General features: G+C 37.6%; 1 protein-coding gene across 2 annotated transcripts in view; it reads left to right on the top strand.

The window, feature by feature from the left end:
* Positions 1-19,303, top strand: part of GPBP1L1 (GC-rich promoter binding protein 1-like 1) — a 38,344-nt gene that overhangs the window by 8,490 nt on the left and 10,551 nt on the right. For both annotated transcript variants that reach the window (XM_012722707.1, XM_004678947.2), the window contains exons 2-5: positions 5,345-6,355; positions 6,901-7,015; positions 8,898-9,027; positions 9,438-9,724. In XM_012722707.1, the coding sequence (XP_012578161.1) occupies positions 6,956-7,015; positions 8,898-9,027; positions 9,438-9,724 (477 nt within the window). In that variant the 5' untranslated portion in view covers positions 5,345-6,355; positions 6,901-6,955. The remainder of the gene's footprint in view (positions 1-5,344; positions 6,356-6,900; positions 7,016-8,897; positions 9,028-9,437; positions 9,725-19,303) is intronic.

The raw sequence follows: 19,303 nt of genomic DNA, 5'->3' as shown, positions 1-19,303 counted from the left end.
AATTTTTAGGAATATTTTAGGAAGTGGGTTTTTTTTGAACAATGAAGCACAGAAAGCATGATGACTAAAGATTAGTATTAATGGAAAGACTGGCAGGATTCCTATAAGTTGGATGTTCTAATTGATCTTTAAAGTGACCTTTTTATTTTGTTAGTTTATCATTTGAACCTTTTTTCACTGTTGCATTTTGAGACTGTTAAAGAATTTTGGAAAGTACAAGTGTGAAACTTTTATGTGTACCTACGTCATATACATACCTTCTCTGTACATTTTCTGTTGTGGATTCCTGACCCAGACGCCCATCCAATATACTTAGATGGGGACTTGCATCTGGAATGAGATATGCAAAGAAGCAAGGACAATTTCAAATTCATTCCATTGCTTGCTGGGCAATTTCTTAAGGACACTCTTCCTGTGGTGCAACCTTGGTTGGTGGTTTTGAATGCTTGATTTCTGTGTGTTTGCCAAGTCAACTGCTAATATCCTGATAAATTATTTTCTTAACCAAGGTTCCTGATGAATAAAATTGGTTAATTTGAGCTTCTAGATTTTGTTTACCACCTCTTATTTAGGGTAGTCTGAATCAAAGTAAAAAACTTCCACAAATAGCCCTTTTTAAATATATTTTAAAAATGGGCCTCCCTTGGTGGCACAAGGGATTAAGTCTCAGCACTATCAAGCTATGGGTAGCCAGTGCAGCACGAAGTCTGCCCCTAGCCAGGGTGCTAAATCACCTGGTGGTGCAGACCTCTCCTGTCTGGCCCACTGCTCCCCTCAGCAGTGTATTTCTGTAGATCAGCCTGTACTGCTCTGGTGAATCTTCTCACCCCCGCACCTCTGGCCTAGATCCCAGTTCTGGTATGCATAAATAAATAAAAATAAATCTTTAAAAAAAGAATATTAAGGTAAAGGAACTATTAATTGGTGAAATTGTTGGCATCTGTTTTAAATTAGTTATTGGGCACCCTATACTTAGATATCATTCCATTTGCTGTTAATCCTTACAGCTTTGCCCCCATTTGTAGAACAGATTAAATATGCAAACTAAATATAATGCTTTAAGATGGATTTTTCATACAGCTATGTGCAGGATACAGTGTTCCTTGAAGTAGAAATTTGTTATCCACTTAAGAGGTGAGAAGTGAAGACTAAAATATGATATGTGATTCATTTGGAATGAAGAGATTCCAGAGAAACAGAAAAAAAATTCTGCATCAAAGATTTTTTTTTTACAACAGTTTATTTTTACATCATTTTGTACCTTTTTTTTTTCCATCTCAATTGTAATCCCCGCGAGTTTCCCATCACCAAGTCACCCGTGTTGCATCAAAAATTTTAAGTAACTGTTATACTTAAGAGGTAAAAGAAAAAATTCAAAAGTAGTAAACAGGCAGCTCTCATCTCAGGACTGCCTGCCTGTGTACACAGGCATTCTTTTTAACAGATCTTCCCCCTTGCAGAAGCAGCAGCTCTGCCCACCTTGTCTAGGCAGGTGCCTCTTATTTATTTATTTTTTTTCTCCTTTTCCTAATAAGCCTATCCTTTCAAATGGTCATCACATTGTGAAGACCAGGATATCTTAATGCATTGTAGTTGTCACCTGATACACTCTAACAAAGATTTCACAAGTTCTTTCATAAATAAGTTTAATGTAGGATACCAACATTTATTTTTAAATGTCCTTTATGCTGAGGCTTGTCTTTTATGGCCTTAATTATCTTCTCTTTATGAAATGGTAGTATTGTAAATTGTCTTAAATGTTCAGCATATCCAAATAAAATATTAGCCCCTGAAAAACATTATGAAATTGTTAGCTCGATGCAATCCAAATGTGAAAACTGCTGGTTAAATGATGTAATGGAAACCAACATTAGAGATTTTAAGATGAAATTGACCCAGGAACAGGTGAACAGCGGAAGCCATCAAGAGTGGTGATTCACAATTTAATGATCTCTGATGGTACTGGTCAGGGTTCTTTGTTGTAGAGAACAGAAATGTTTAAAAGCATGACTTTGTGTGTTTACCTAAGCAATCAGCTTCAAGGGTGATTAACAGAATAATAAGCAAGTGTTGGGTTTTACTAGGATTGCAGTTTGAGAAAATGGATAAACTGGTAATTGAGAGAAGAGTAGAAGAGAAGCATCATAATGATGACCTAGGGTAATTTAAACTGGCTGGTCTCACTTTGAATTCATGATGACTTAGAAGTGTGGGACTTTATTGTGCTGGGAAACTATGCAGTGTATTTCCTTATTCGTTCTCTAGTTCTCCTTTCATACCCTTTTTTCAAACCTTCAGATTTCTCCTTTGCTCAGCCCACCCATTCATTCTGGCTCAGTTGAGGAATTTATTTATTTTTAAAAGAGTTATTTATTCATACAGAACTGGGGTATAGCCAGAGGTGCAGAGGCAGTAAGAGGATTCACCCAGAGACAGAGTGGGGAGCAGAACAGGTAGACCTACTGAAATACACTGCTAAGGGGAACAGCCGGGCAGGTCAGGAGAGGTCTCCTGTGCCATGTGGGTCAGCTCCCTGAATGGGGATCCAACTTCTGCTGAAGTGTCTGCTGCTAGCTTCATAGTGCTGTGCTTTAACCCATTGCACCACCAGGGAGGGCCCACTCCTGACTAGCTCTTGAAGAAAATGTAAGGTAAAATCCCCAACATACTTTTAATATGTTCCCTTTTATTAGCATATTCCCTTTTATTCAAATATTGTAAAGTTCCCTTTTTTTCCCAAAGACATAATCTCTTGGAAGTAAGTTGGACCTTTTCACCCTTAGCACTTAAGTCCTTTTTTCTGTAATGAAAATCATAACATAGGAAGGTGACGGGGCACTGGTGAACCAGGGAGGTGTGAAAGGAAAATCGACAAAATAACCTTGATTTAGGTACCTTTTTAGGCAGATCAGTTTTAGAGAAGTAAGCATATGAGAGTAGGAAGTAGGGAAGTTGATTCCTTTTAGACTTTCCATGTTAACTTTTTTAGCCAGTCATTTAAAACTGTTAACCTCTTGCTGAGAGAACCTATTACTGCTTCTTGGCTTTTTTGTTTGTTTCAGCTAGTTGTGCTTATAACAGGTCCTCAGAGTTTGATGGCTCAGTAGTATGTTTTAAACTCTTTACCCAATGCTGGAGGTGGATATGTGGTCCTTCTGGTATTCTCATAGCTAAGGGAGTCAAACAAAATAGCATTTTTTGTTGTTGTTGTTTTCAGGATCAGGAATCACATGCTTACTAGATTCTTGGATAAAACTTGAATGGAGAGTATAAGTAAAGCTTTGATTATATTTAATATTGACTTTCTATGACTCAACTGATTCTATAATTTGTGAGTTAATATTACCTATTATAATTGTTTAAAAATGTGCCTTGACATTAAGTGCACTTGTAGTATTTTATATCGCCAGTGTCTCCTTCCAGAATTTTTTCATTGTCCCAGATAAAAACCTCATATGCATTAAATAGTCACACTTCCCACCTCACCTTCCCACTGCTGGTAGCAACTGATCTTTTTTTTTTTCTTAATCAGTTTTCTGTCTGGATGGATTGAATATTTCATATAGATTCATAAGATATGTATTGTCTTGTGTATCAGACTTCTTTTCTTTAGCATAACATTTTCAGGTTTCATCCATGTTTTGGCAGTCAATCCTTCATTTTTGTAAAGCTGAACAATAATCTATGGCGATCCACAATTTATTTCATTTATTGGTGGATATTTGGGTTGTTTTTTTACTATTGTGGATAAAGCTGCTGTGAATGAATGTTCATTTACAACTTATTGTGTGGACAAAACACTTCTTTTGGATAGGAGTGGAAATGTTAGGTCATATGGCAACTCTGTGTTTAACTTTTAGAGCATCTCTCAAACTGCTATCCACAACATTTTTACTTTTATATTTTTACCAGCATTGCCTGCGATTCCAGTTTCTCAGTACCTTTGCTTATTATTTAGTAAAACTTAATTCTTCAAATCTTTGACTCCTTAATATATGCAAGGCACCCTGCTAGATGCTGTAAGTTTCAAAGAAGGGCAAAGGATTATCCTTGAAGCTCTATTTTATGCAGAATGACCCTGGATTCTAGGCCTGGGCTAAAGTAAAGTACCAGCCATCCTTTCCCAGCTCACTAAGTAGGATACCTCTTTGCTGAGCAAATTACAGGCAGAAATTTAGCTTCTCTTCTTCACCTGGGACACTTTTGAAGTGGGCAGTTTTGACTCATGTGTGTGCCAATTTTGCCATTTCACAGAAACGTATCTAGTTTAAGATGGTCAAATTTTTATCTTTTTCATGCTATTTTTATTTGTATCTTTTTTCCCAAGCAGTTTTAATGGAGTTTATCTCTTAATAATTGTAAGGTGTTGCTGAAAGGAGCCCACACTAGCAGTCTTGAAAGGAGAGGTTTACTCGGGCCAGTTGCCGGGCAGTACTCCAAGAGAGGAAGGGCCATGCCAAGCAAGTGTAGGGAGAGAATTTATACCCAAGAGTAGTAGGAGGAGGAGGGAGGGCCGTAGCTCAGAACAGCTAAGGTGGAATGTACAGATGAGGAAGTCAAGGCCCAGGTGATTCTCAAGCTGCATAAACAGGCATGGGATGGGGGGGGCAGATGTCCTGTGGTCATGACATCTGTCTCCTGTATGTTATCAGTTGGCCAAGGTCAGGGAGCCCTTCTGGCTTCCCTGCCCTGCCTGGGCTGGCCTAACAATAATCTTTTTCAAAAGTATTTTGTTAATTTTTCTGACCTTATATGGAGAAATAGCTTCCAACCTAGAATTACTCTATAGACCAGAATTGCCCACAAATGCAAGCATTCTCTTAAATCAAAAAGCATTCTAGCCTCTGGAAATACGTGGGAAATTTAGCAGAAAAAATATTTGTGTCATCTCTTAACTACATTTCTTAAGTCAGAGCACAAAAGCCTAATTCTCTTAATTGATACCTAGTTATCTGAAAATATGTAAATACATGAGAAGTGCTATGACAGATGTCTTGTTTTTAAGGACTTAACTGTGGTTATTACTGAATGATTAGGTAGTTGTTGACTGGTAATCAGCAAATTATGTGGCCCATTGCAAGCTATTATATACATGAAAATCTAAATCTGATTTATAATTTGCATATCTGAATTACCTTAGCTAATTAAAAATGAGTTATATAAAAAGCAAACTTTGGACAGGTGACTTTTCTATAAATTTTTTAGAATTCTTAATGTAGGTGTTTGACATGTTATGTCTAAATTGAACTTGTTTTGACTCCTAGGACCTTTGATCATTTCTGTGTAATTTTAGCAATTATAATTTTGGCCTCTTATGATACTGTGTTTTGTTTTTCATTTATAGTGATAGATTCCTGTGACCTTTTAAATGATTGAATGACAGAAATGGATCCAAAAAATAAGTGACTTCTCTACTGAAGCAGAAGATTCTTCATATCACCTTCAGTAATTCGTGTTGTTCTTCAAGAAGGGCACAACTAAGTGGAATACAGAAAGCAGAAGAGAAGAAAGCCTTACTTTGAAGCTGTCTCTCTACTTGACTATCCCTTACCCTTCCCATTTCTTTTACTTTTAGTTTGCTCTCAATTTATAGGGAAGACCAAAGAAATAGAAGATACTTTTGGGAGCTTCATACCAAGAAATTTGCCTTGAAAGCTGCTGTTCTGTGAAGTGAAAAGTATATCAAGTTCCTGTCTGATTTTTTTTTAAAAAAAAATATTTATTTTCCAAATCCTTAGATTTTGAAGGATAAGCCAAATGCAAATACATATCTGCATAATATTTTTAGCAGCTGTGTAAGAATAATGAGAGTTGTAAATTAAGGGCTTTGGCATGTCAGTTTTTGCCACTGGAGTTGACTGCTCAGAAGATCTTTTCTAGTTTTTTAATATTTTTGATCTATCACTTTGATGACAATACTTACCCACACATGAGCCCATCTGTCTTTCTAGCTATGACCTTTTTATGAATAGAACTTGGACTTAGTGTGCAAATGTCCCTGAATTATCTGTTTAAGCAACATCATAGTGACATCACTCAAGGAAGTTGAATGAGGTGAACATAGACATAGCTCTTTCCCCTTCCCCCCATTTTTTAAATGTAACAAATACTTTTTATGTTCCCCTTCCCCCCTTCCCCTTCCCCTTCCCCCTTTTGGAAACGTGCCAGGAACTAGATAGTTTAGGATGAGCCATTGAGGGGACTGAGAGTGATCCACGCAGAGTCTGGCTTCTTTGTGCTTCATCACAAGACTAGCTGCTGGCCAGCGTAATCAAGCATCCTTTTAACAAGAGAACCTCGTGGGAAGTCCAGCTGGCAGACTCAGGAAACAGGATTACAGAGGTTACACTCTGGGGTAAATATTCTCTGATGTCTTATTTTGGGAGAAGACTATGTATTATTGAAAATATCTGTTTTTTCTGATGTACGTACTTTTGGAGAATTATCAGTGGGATGGTTTGGAGACACCATTAATCCCTTTGGAAAACTAAGCAAGTTGTTGTTTGAGGAAACTAATGAGAACTAAATAGGAAAACTCTTGAGGTTATATATCTCTCCTGTAAAAATCTTGACTTTTGCCAGAAGTTACCTGAATACTCAATAAATTAATCTTTTTTCATATGTATCTGTAGTTTTAAGTAGGTGACTATTCTTAAGATTCTTTCGCTGTAACTCAGGAATTCATTAATTTCTTTGATAGAATCTTCCAGATTTGTGTCACATTTTTCCCTTTGTTTTTCATGGACATATATTCATAAGCTGTTGCTTTTGTTTAGAAGTTTTCTGAGGTATGGAGACATATAGAGACTCCAAAGAGGGGATCTTAGTAATCATAGAGTCCTTTACACACTGGTGTCAGATTTTTGCAAACATAAGTGATTTGAGAGTTATCATTTTTAGGTCCTGGCCATGAGGTTGGATGCCTCACTTAGCTGAAAAGAGACACTGGACCTAAATGGCGCAGCATGACTTTGTTCCTGCTTGGCTAAATTTCTCAACACCTCAGTCAGCTAAGGTACTGTTCTTCATTCAAATACCAGCTCTTTTCATCTTTTGATTTTATAGCCTCTGTTTTATAGTTTGAGTATTTTATTTTTAATGGTCATACCTTGAGGATTTCTGGTCTAATTTTATTAAACAGTGGGGGGAGGAAAGTGTACTGGACTATGGTGATGGCACATAGGTGACTTGGTGATGAGAAACACACGGGGATTACAATTGACATGAAAAAAAATGTACAAAATGATGTAAAAATAAACATTATAAAAAATGGTTATGATGGTTTAAAAAAATTTTTTATTTATGCATATAAGAACTGGGGTATAGGCCAGAGGTGCAGGGGGGTGAGAGGATTCATCAGAGACAGTGGGGGGAAAGGGGATCTAACTCATGCTGCAGTGGCGGTGGATAGCTTTATAGTACTGCACTTGTACCACTAGGGAGGTCCAACGGTGTAAATTATTGGTAAAGGAAACCTTTTGAAAGCTAGCAAACTTAAAAGCATTCCCCATTTTGCCAATAATAGAAGAGCAACAGAGTTGATAAGTAGCTTCCCCTAAAATGGTCTACCTTACCTATTTTGAATGTGGATTTTGGGAAGTGTTTTCCAACTGTCCAAACTTTTATTCTAAACTTGATTCATTTGAATTACCCTTATGAAATTTACAGTATCTCGTACTTGACATAATCTGACCCCAGTCTTAGGGGTACTGAAGTATGTAGGTATGGGATCCAAGAATGCATTTAATACGCAGATCTTATATATGTAAAGAAGAATTGTCTTGGGCTTCCCTGGTGCTGCATGGGTTAAAGTCTTAGCACTATCAAGCCATCACCAGCCAGTTTAGCATATGAGTTCAACCCCTGGCCAGGGAGCTGACCCACATGGCACAGAAGACCTATCTTGCCTGCTGCTCCCCTCAGCAGTACATCTCAATATTTCTGCCTATTCTGCTCCACAACTCTGTCCCTGATGAATCCATTCATTTCCCCTGCACCTCTGGCCGACACAGTTCTTATATGCATAAATAAATAAGTCTTTTATATTAAAATTTTTGTGTGGTTAATTAGAATGACTAAAGACTAATGTCAAGTATTAATGAAAACATTAAAGAATAGTTGTATAAACATATATGCCATATTCTATAGTTTTCATATAAGACGTCAAACATCCACATTCATAATTCATGATTTTCTGGCTTTTTTTTTTTACTTTTTAAGACTAAACAGTGTCACAAAATAAGAAGGAATATTAGGGCTCAACTTTAATAGCATTTCTTCAGTTAATTCCTTTTAGTTGTATAGCATCAAAGATTTATTCTTTCTGACTTATTTCCTCATTTGTAAATGAGTGAAATAGGGATAATGCCAAATTATAGCTAGTACTGCTATGACTATTAAATAATGTTTGGAATTGTTTTATATACAAAACTTTAAAATCTCTGTATAGTTGTTAATGACCTACCAAGGTGATACTTAAACCACTCCTTTCCAGTTTTAGATAAATTACAGAAATAACAAACTTAATGTTGTTTTTTAAAACGCAAACCCCTTGCTTTTCCTTTCCTGTTGCAAGGTTAGCTTAATAAGAAGTTGTTATATAGAGCTTATTCTTTATGGATACTAACAGGGGTTTCTCTCCCTCTCCCCCCTTCTCTCCTGCTAACAATTGGAGTAACTGCCTTCTCTTCTGGGACAAATAAAAGAAAAAGAATTAATTACTGAATATGTGACTTAGAACTTCTCTAACTCAAAAACCCATTGTATACTTATTAAGGCCCCTATGCTTATAATGTGGGCTTCTGGGTCATTTACTACTTGTTTTCTAACAACCTGATGCAAAACTTAAAATGCTGAGAGACTTATTGTTCACATATCTCTTTGCTATATCATGTAAGTCACCTACAGCCACCTTTGAAAAGCACGGAGAGCACCTACCACGAGGAGATGGTAGATTTGGAGTAAGCCGTCGAAGACATAATTCCTCTGATGGCTTTTTTAACAATGGACCTCTGCGAACTACAGGAGGTGAGCCAACCCCAGTTCTCATGACTACATTTGAACTGTTCATTAGAACAGACTGAATCTGAGGGTGTCTGTAATTCTGAAATAATCTTTTTAAAATATTGCTCTCAGTTAGATCCTCAACTTCATTCATTTTCTATCATTCTCATGTTTTTGTGAGTCATTTATTCACTTGAAAAACTCATACAACTCATATTACCTCCAAAAAAAGTTGATTTTTGTGAATTTAGTTTTATTTTAAACATTCCTGAAGGTCTTCTGGCTGTATCATAAATTAGATCAGAAAGTATCTTAGCCAATGTTGAATTTCAAGAAGCAAACAATCTAACTTTGCTTTTTAAAATTCTAGTCTCCTGCAACTGTTGACTTTCCAGGAAGCAAGCATTCTAATATGTTCCTTTTCCTTATTCTAGATTCCTGGCACCAACCCTCCCTGTTCCGTCATGATTCTGTGGACTCTGGTGTCTCTAAGGGAGCATATGCTGGAATCACAGGGAACCTGTCTGGTTGGCATAGCTCTTCACGAGGTCATGATGGCATGAACCAGCGTAGTGGAGGTGGCACAGGGAACCATCGCCACTGGAATGGCAGCTTCCACTCCCGGAAAGGCTGTGCCTTTCAGGAAAAGCCACCTTCAGAGATTAGGGAAGACAAGAAAGAAGACAAGATGGAAAAGTTGCAGTTTGAAGAAGAAGACTTTGTAAGTATGAAGGTTTAGATGTGTAGTTAAAACCATAGACTTTGTCTCAACAAAGTGTTAAATATGGTAGTATGGAGAACATTTTAGAAAATATTAAAAGGGTTTCCCTGAATTTGTTTTTACTATTTTTAGAAGGAAGGAGTTGATTAGTGTGATGATGATGACCGAAATTCTGTGTGAGAGAGATGAGTTACAAACATATAATTAGGAACATTTTAGCTGTCAAAAGTCTGTATATTCAATAAAACTTGATAGTGTTATATGTTGAATTACATGCATTTTGGCTCTAAAACCAACAGAGGAGCTTTTAATGCACTTTTTAAAAAGTTTAATATATTTTATTTAATCAAATATACACAAATTATGTATGATTTTTAACATGTAGCCAATATCTAAATTATTGAGATAATTTGTTATTTTTTGTACTTGGTCTTCAAAATCCTTTGTGTATTACATATTATTTGAGTGCCACATTGCAGAGAATACTATGCATATTCTAAATGTTCAGCAACCTGATGTACTACTATATTGAATGGTGCAGTTCTAGATACTTTAAAGTAGCACTTTAATGACCATTACTTTGGTGGTGGCCATTTTAATGTTAAAAAGGCAGATAGAGAGCACCCTCCCTGGTGGCGCACCAGGTTGAAGTGAAGCACCACAAGGCTGGCTGCAGCTGCTTCACCACAAGTTTGATCACTGGCCAGGGAGGTGACCCACATGGCATAGCAGACCCCTTCTGTCTCGCTTGCTGCCCCCCCTCAGCAGTATATTTCAGTAGATCTGCCTGTTCTGCTCCCCACTCTATATCTGGTGGATTCTCTCACCCCCTGTACCTCTGGCCTGCACCTCAGCTCTTGCATGCACAAACAGATAAATCTTTTTAAAAAAAAAGAAAACTTAAAATGTCTTTCTAGCTTAGGGAATAGTCAGAAGGGCTGTCTTTCTGACTATAGAAAGCAGTACCATAAAGGAAAACATTGATAAATTGGACTTTAAAATTTTTAAATGTCCACTTAACTCTCAGACTCAGAAAATATGCACAAGATACAGATTTGAAAGGGGACATTTATTTATAACATGACTTTCTCTTATTACTCAATAATAAAAAGGAAAATAAACAATGAGCTCATTTAAACAGCATTTCACAAAGGAAGATATACAAATAATTGCACAGAAAAAAATCTTAGTGTCAATTGTATGACAGATGTATCAGATTAAGACCCCTGGTTGATACTGTTATAAACTCATCAGAATTGCTAATATAAAAGTCTGAAAACATTGTATTTGGTAATCATTTGGAGCCCTGGAACTCTTAATATATTGTTAGTGACAGGGTGAAGTAATGCAACCACTTTGGGAAAAGATCTGGAAGTTTCTTATAAAACTAAATTTAAGTCGGCCCTCCCTGGTGGCGCAGCATAGCACTGAGAATCTAAAGCTGCTTCCGCATGAGTTCGATTCCCGCCTGCCTCGGAAGTGACCACATGGTGGGGCAGACCTCTCCTGACCCGCCCGCTGCTCCCCTCAGCAGTGTACTTCGTCAGTCAGCCTGTTCTGTTCCCCACTCTGTCTCTGGTGAAGCCTCTCACCGCCCTTGAGCCTCTGGCCTGTACCCCAGTTCTGTATGCACAAATAAATAAATCTTTAAAAAAAAAAAACTAAAAACTAAATTTAAGTCTATTCCACTACCCAGGACTTAACATTTATAGGCCTTAACTCAAGATTAATGAAAATATTGAATATATATGTGTTTATTATAATTTTATTCATAATACTCTGAAATTGAAAGCAATTTAAATGTCTACCAACACAAAATTAGAAACTGTGCCATCTGCTCATGAAGTAACCTACTTAGTAATAAAGAAATGGCTGATCCAATAATATAATGAATTTCAGTGAAGTCTTATACAAAAAGGTACATACACACTGTTTGATTTCACTTATATGACATTCTAATACTCGGATAGAAAATTAGAACTCATGGGATGGTATACTTAGTATTTGTGTGTATTTTTGTATGTAAAATTTTTATTTTTCAAAAAAAGGTGAAGCCTATATACCTAAACATACAGTTGTGTATATTGTCACCAAACCTAGGACAGGTGGATATTAAAAGCTTCTTCATGATACCCCCAAAGGCATAATGTTGCTTTGGTGAATTCCTTTTAAAAATGCATAGTGTGGGCCCTTGCTGGTGGTGCAACAGATTAAAGCACAGCACTTTGAAGCTATTGCAGCCACTACAGCATGAATTTGATCCTGGCCAGGTGGGTAACCCACATGGCGTGGCAGACCTCTCTTGACCAGCCCACTGCTCCCCTCAGCAGTGTATTTCAGTACATCTGCCTATTCTGCTCACTACTCTGTCTTTGGTGGATCCTCTCATCCCCTCCCCCCCACACCTTTGGTTTGTACCCCAGTTCTGGATGTATACATAAATAAACCTTTTTTTTTTTAATACATAGTCTAGATTTAATGATGAAGAAAAGTCCGAAATTGAGATTTCTAGAAAAGAACCTGCCTCTATTCATAAAATGCTAGAGTTTGGGGGGGGGGGGAAAGATTTTAAAAACACAACAGAGGTTGAACAACTAAAAGCAGCATGTGAACCTAGCTTGGATAATGGATGAGGGAAAAACTGTTTTCGACTTTGTTTTGCTATAGAAGACATACATTTAAGTTGGAAATTATTTCAAAATAAGAAAGAACACAGTTACTGGGATTGAGGAACTAAAAAAATTCTTGAACATTACCTGAAACAAAAAGCAAAGTAACTCTTAAAAATGTAAACAGGTAGAGGCAAATCATCAAGAGCTGTAAAATCTTGATAGTGTTTATGCAGAAGAACTTGAAGGAAGTAAATGACACATGATAGTCCCAAAATTCGCAAAAGAACACAAAGTTAAGAGGGTACAACTCAGATAGTAGTTAGAAATTAGGAGTGATTTTCCATATTCCCAAAACTTGTAAAGATGGGTTCTGAGGTCAGGTATGAGTAGATCCAATAGAACTAATTTGGAAAGAAGATATAACAATTTAAACCAGGAAACTTAATATATAGAATTAACTACAATAAGATTGGGGAAATGAGTGATTGACTAATAAGTGAAGGGAAAATGAAAGATTATAAAAGTTGTAGAAACAAGCAGCATCCAATAACCTTAGGACTGAAATAGAGCATCCATAGAAGAATTGCCCATTCTCCCATCTCAACCCCAGAATTGAAATCTAGACCATAATGAGAAGGGTTCTGTGACTGACAGTTGCTTTTATAGGGAACCTGATATAATCTGCCCAGTAGAATATCTGATGTACCCAGATGTCACTGTGCTATAAAACCTCTCAAGTTAGAGCTCACTTGTACTTTAGAACTTATCAGCAGAAACCAGTAGTGCAGGAGTTTGCTGAATAAGCACATTGGAACAAGAAACAAAAGTTAATGCTCTACATTTATGCAGAGCAGGCAAAAAGAAGATAACTGAGGCCCTCCCTGGTGGCACTACAGGTTAGGACACAGCACTACAAGCTGCCATTGAATGCAAGTTTGATCTCTGGCCAGGAGGTGGCCCATATTGTTCTGCTGACCTTCCCTGTCTCTCCTGCTGTTGCTCCCCTCAGCCGTGTACTTTGTCAATCTGCCTGTTCACTCTGTCTTTGGTGAAGCCTCACTGCCCCTGCACTTCTGGCCTGTACCCAGTTCTGTATGTATAAATAAATAAATAAATAAATCTTTTTTAAAAAAAAAAAAAAAAGATAACTAAGGAAGCAATAAATGGATAGCCAGCATAGGGTTATATAGTTCCTAACCATCGCAGTATTCCCTTCCAGAACAAAGCTGACCTCACTGATGACAGAACTATTGGAAATGAAATCCACATTGAACTACAGAGACACTGGAGAAGGGAAAGAAGGCTCATATTTCAGGGTGGGGGTGTGAACAGAGGTAGACCAGAATATCAAAGAAAGTAAGCCACCATCTTTTTGAACATTCTGTGAAAACAACAGGAGAGATAAAAATCATAATGTTAGAAAATCATTCACATAAAAACAAATAACAGGACACATGGAGCAGTATAACATGCAAAATATACAAGATATGCCCACAAAACATAAAGCCATAACCTATTATTTTAAAATTTAAGAGATACTAATAAGAGCAACATAATAGGATTCTTCCCCTCCAACAAAAAGAAAGCCAAAAACAAAAGAACCATTTTAATGCTAACATTGTAGCAAAGGAATAATTTACTGAAGTGTACAGTACAGTTTGAAGCTGCAGGTTGAAATAATAGTCAAAGCAGCCAACACCTAGTAGGTTTTTGTTTTGTTTTGTTTTTGTTTGTTTGTTTTAAGATTTATTTATTCATATAGAACTGGGGTACAAGCCAGAGATGCGGAGGGTGAGAGGATTCACCAGACACAGCGGGGAGCAGAACAGGCAGATCAATGAAGTACACTGCTGAGGGGAGCAGCGGGCGGGTGAGGAGAGGTCTGCCGCGCCATATGGTCACCTCCAGGGCAGGCGGGGATCGAACTCATGTGGAAGTGGCTTTAGCTTCTTACTGCTGTGCTTTAACTCCGCTGAACCACCAGGGAGGGCCTGTTTTTTTTTTTTTTTTTTGAAGATTTATTTATGCATACAAAACTGGGGTACGAGCCAGAGGTGCAGGGGCAGTGGAAGAATTCACCAGACACAGAACGGGGAGCAGAACAGGCAGATCAACGAAGTACATTGCTAAGGGGAGCAGCAGGCGGGTCAGGAGAAGTCTGACATGCCTTGTGGACCACCTCCAGGGCTGGGGATCGAAGTTGTACAGAAGCGTCTACGGCTAGCTTGCAGTACTGCTTCCTTAAACTGTTACGCCCCAGAGAGGGCCCATGCCTAGGTATTTTATAAAATACTAGACTTAGGCAAAAAAAAAAAAAAAAACATTCTTTGGTTAGTCTGACATAAAGACAAAGTGAAAGTCAGATACTGGCCCTCCCTGGTGGTGCAGTGGGTTAAAGCACAGCACTGAGAAGTTAAAGCCACTTCAGCATGAGTTTGATCCCCACCCCAGAGGTGACCACATGGCACGGCAAATCTCTCCTGACCTCAGCAGTCTGCTGCCTTGTTCTGCTCTCCACGCTTCTCTAGTGAATCCTCTCACCACTCCTGCACCTCTGGCCTGTATCCCAATTCTGTATGCATAAATAAATCTTTAAAAAAAAAAATACTAACTTTGACAACAGAGGTTTATAACAGAAGTCAATGAAGTAACAGTACTCAAGAGAAGGAAAATACAGGCTAAGGACTTTGTACTCTGTCAAACTAACTCCCACTTACAAAGGTCACAGGCCTATCAATGTATGTAAGAACTCAGAATATTTTTTCAAAGACTTTCTCTGAGCAAAATACTAGACAACAAGCTTCAGATAACCAAACCAACTGGAAAAATAAAAACAAAAGGAATGGTAGTAGACATTAAAGATCCAGTTAATTGGAGAACTAAGATTCCATGAGAGTTTAAAGAGTGTAGCATATAAGAACTTAGGGCTCTGAGAGTCTAAATATATAGTTTTTTTTCATGGGAGAGAGTATACACAAAAATTAACATTTTTTTGTGATGTTATTTTGAGACTGTTTTATGTGATACGGGAATAAAGTGAATATTATGTTGTATACCATATGTCATTGAAGGCCTGAGTTTTACCCCACCCTTCACCCCATGCCAGGGAGCTGACAGCAGATGTCTTCTGTCTTTACCAGCTTCCCCCTAGTAGTGTATTTCAGTATATCTATCTGTTCTGCTCCTCACTCTATCTTCGGTGAATCCTTTCACCCCATGTACCTCTGGCCTACATGTATCCTGTTCTTCTATGCAAAAATAAATGAAATCTTTAAAAATAAATACAACCAGGATTTTAAGAAAAGCACAGTACTCAGCTTGAACTGGAAATATCAATGAGAAGTTCAAGGATTATTTTACTTTAGAGTATGTTTGTTTGTGTGTATGTTTGTGTGTGTGCGCGTGCGCATTTCCAGGTTCTGTCTGCTGAAAAGACTTAAGCATGTTAGTGAACATCCCTAGTGCCAAGATTGTTGTCTTGAAATACCATTTCTGTGCAGACTTGAAATACTTATCATACTTTGTAGTAAAGAAGTAAATTACTGTTAGGGTTGGATAAAAAGGATTCAGAAACCAAATTGAAATTCCCATTGGCTAAATATGGGATACTCAATGCATCAATAAAGGATGAAAACAGCAAGGACTTAAATCATATTGAATATGAGTAAGTCTAAGTTCACAGTGATATCTCACCTTAGAAACAAGCATGTGAGGCCTCCCTGGTGATGCAAGGGGTTAAGGCACAGCATTGGGTCTGTCTGCAGCCACTGCAGCATAATCCCCAGCCAGGGAGGTGGCTGGCCCATATAGTGTAACAGACCTTTCCTGTCCTGCCTACTGCTCCCCTCAGCAGTGGATTTCAGTCAGTCTACCATTCTGTCCCCCACTCTGTCTCTTGTGAACCCTCTCACCGCCTGCATCTCTGGCCCATACCCTGGTTCTTGTATGCATAAATAAATAAAATCTTTTCGGCCCTCCCTGGTGGCGCAGCGGGTTAAAGCACTGCACTAAGAAGCTTAAACCACTTCTGCATGAGTTCAATTCCCACCTGCCCCGGAGGAGATCCACATGGCGAGGCAGACCTCTCCTCACCCACCCGCTGCTCCCCTTAGCAGTGTACTTCGTTGATCTGCCTGTTCTGCTCCCCGCTCTGTCTCTGGTGAATCCTCTCACCCTCTGCATCTCTGGCCTGTACCCAAGTTCTATATGAATAAATAAATAAATCTTAAAAATAAATAAATAAAATCTTTTTAAAACTAAGTAACATGCATGTATTCTCTTTTCCATGTAAACTGTCACTGAAGCACAAATAGCAGACAAGAGGAAGTTTTGATGGATACTTAATAGTAAAAAATAATAAATGAATATTGTTTTGCAGTGAGCTACTAGTTTCAGACTATAAGCATTAATGTCTGCCAACATCACAAGAAGCACCATCAGGTCCTCCCTGGTGATGCAGCAGGTTAAAGTGCAGCACTGCAAGCAAGCCAGCCGCTTTAGTGTGAGTTTAATCCCTGGCTCTAGAGGTGATCCACATGGTGTGGTAGACCTCTCCTTTCCATCCACTGCTCCTTTCAACAATGTACTTAGTCAATCTGCCTGTTCTGCTCCCCATTCTGTCTATGGTGAATCCTCTCACCATCCCTGCACCTCTGGCCTGTACCCCAGTTATGTATGCATAAATACATAAATTAAAAAAAAAAAAAAACTGTCAAATGTCCCATAATAGAAAAACCCAAAACCAAGAAATTACCTTGCCAGAATAAAAAAAGGAAGACGTTTATAACCTGTAATCAACTACCATTTAAAGGAATAAAGACATATACAAGATTTTTGAGTAACTTGTAAATCAAGAAAGTTCAGAGATGACTTTTAAAATTTTATTTTAAAATTTAATTTTAAATTTAATTTTAAAGATTGTGTATACAAGAGCTGGGGTATAGGGCATAGAGATAGAGTGGAGAGCAGAACAGGCAGATTGAAATATACTGCTAAAGGGGACAGGAGAGACAGGAGAGATCTGCTGTGCCATGTGGGTCAGCTCCCAGCGGCTGGGGATCAAACTCATACTGCAATGGCTGGCAGTAGCTTCATCGTGCTGACACGTAACCACTTGCACCACCAGGAGGCCTAAAGTAAATCTAATTTTGAGGAACACTTTTTGGTGGTTAAAGAAATGCAGTCTGTCAAGATATTGGTTATTTTTAGAAGGAAGGAATTTTTTTTTTAATGTTTATGTATACTGATGTTCTATTGCTTAAGCTAAGTGGTGATAACAAGAACCTTACCCATTTGTTTTATGTACTTTCCTGTATCTGTGTTAAAGTTTCTACACATCAGTGGAGTGCGATTGCAGATACCCTATGGGTAGGTTAGTATCTTTGAAAACCCTTGGTAGAGTAAGAACCCAGGCCTATTAAACAAGAAAGCAACCAGAGTAGCTTCTTATACTAGTCCATCCAAAGGAGTTTTATTTGTCTCCATTCATAGTTGGTAGTTCAGTTTGTATCTGTACTTACTCTGTACTAGTGGTTGTACCCTGACAGTTTGAAAATAGTACCTAATGTGATGCCACATCTGCAAATGTCATTCAGAAATTTCTATAGTGGATCCTGGGCATCTTTTTATTTTATGTTACACAGGCAATTGTGACAAAAAGCATTTTTCCTACTTAACGGATTGTAACATTTGGATTAGGACACCCATGTTACCCTCACACCCCCAAACAGTTAGTTACTAAGTACAATTTATTGCTATTTAAATTTCTCCATTCTTTCCTTCATTTCTTTTTATACTCATGTTGTCTTCTTTATTCTCCCAAACTATTGAATTTGTCTTCTAATGTTCTTAATTGATGTTTAAATCCCCTCTATATGCTACCAGACTTTTGTAGACTGTTTGGATCATAACTTTGTAGTATGAAGTTCCATATTACAAAATAAAGTTAACTTCAAAATAAAGTTAAACCTACCTTAAAAATACTCTGCAAGGACCAAAAACGGGGGAGGGGGAAAGGGAGGGAAATGCACGGGACTGTGGTGGTGGCACAGGGGTGATTTGGTGATGGGAAACCCGTGGGGATTACAATTGAGATGAAAAAAAAAAAATGTGCAAAATGATGTAAAAAAAAATACTCTGCAAGTCTGTTTCCTGCATATTACTTTTGCAGACATCTCTTTCTCTGAGAAAGGGCCACCTCCTTCCCCTAGCACTAATCATGCAGGTCTCTGAATATTCCTTTTGATGCTTTCCTGTCTTAATATCCATTGAACATTGACTTCTTGGAATCGCCCTTTTTCGTTGGATTTTTCTTGAAGTCATTCTTAAATGATTACTTAGATTTATTCTAAGTCACTACATCTAATGAAACCTTTCCTTACAGCACTTTAACATGGAATTGAACATTCTTTACTTTGTTCTCCTTCCCTAATGCAAATTTTTATAAAGCCATCTCTTAACTTTATTGCACTTTCTTTTCTACAGTTTTATTTTTATAAGAAGACTATGACTTTTGTGTGGACAAGGGCTCTTCTTTTGTCTTAATTGCCTTTGGATTCTTCAGTCTGCTTCTGCCCTAAAAGCAGTTGTAGGAATGTTATGAATACTACCCATTTTATTGACCAGATTGCCTCCTTAAATCTGAATAAAGCGATCTACATTCTTGTTTATTCAGCTTTTTGTGCCTCCATATTTGACATATATATATCCTAGAAAATGAGAATTTGTACATTTTATTTATTTTAAAAATAACAATTTTTATATAAAGGAAAGGAAACCCAAGACAACCTAAGATAAATATAAGACTAGTTTTGCATTTCAACATCATCTGTTTGTTAATTTTGAACACAGTGTTTAATAAGTGCTGCTGGTAACATAATTATTTTTGGTAGATTCCATGGTGATGGCAACTTTGCAGAAAGTGCCCAAACAGCTAGCTTTCTCTATCAATCACTAATATCCCTTTTTT

This window comes from Condylura cristata, unplaced genomic scaffold (genome assembly GCF_000260355.1).
Source record: "Condylura cristata isolate star-nosed mole 26May11 unplaced genomic scaffold, ConCri1.0 scaffold00008, whole genome shotgun sequence".
NCBI lineage: Eukaryota > Metazoa > Chordata > Mammalia > Eulipotyphla > Talpidae > Condylura > Condylura cristata.
This window is presented reverse-complemented; position numbering and strand designations above follow the sequence as displayed.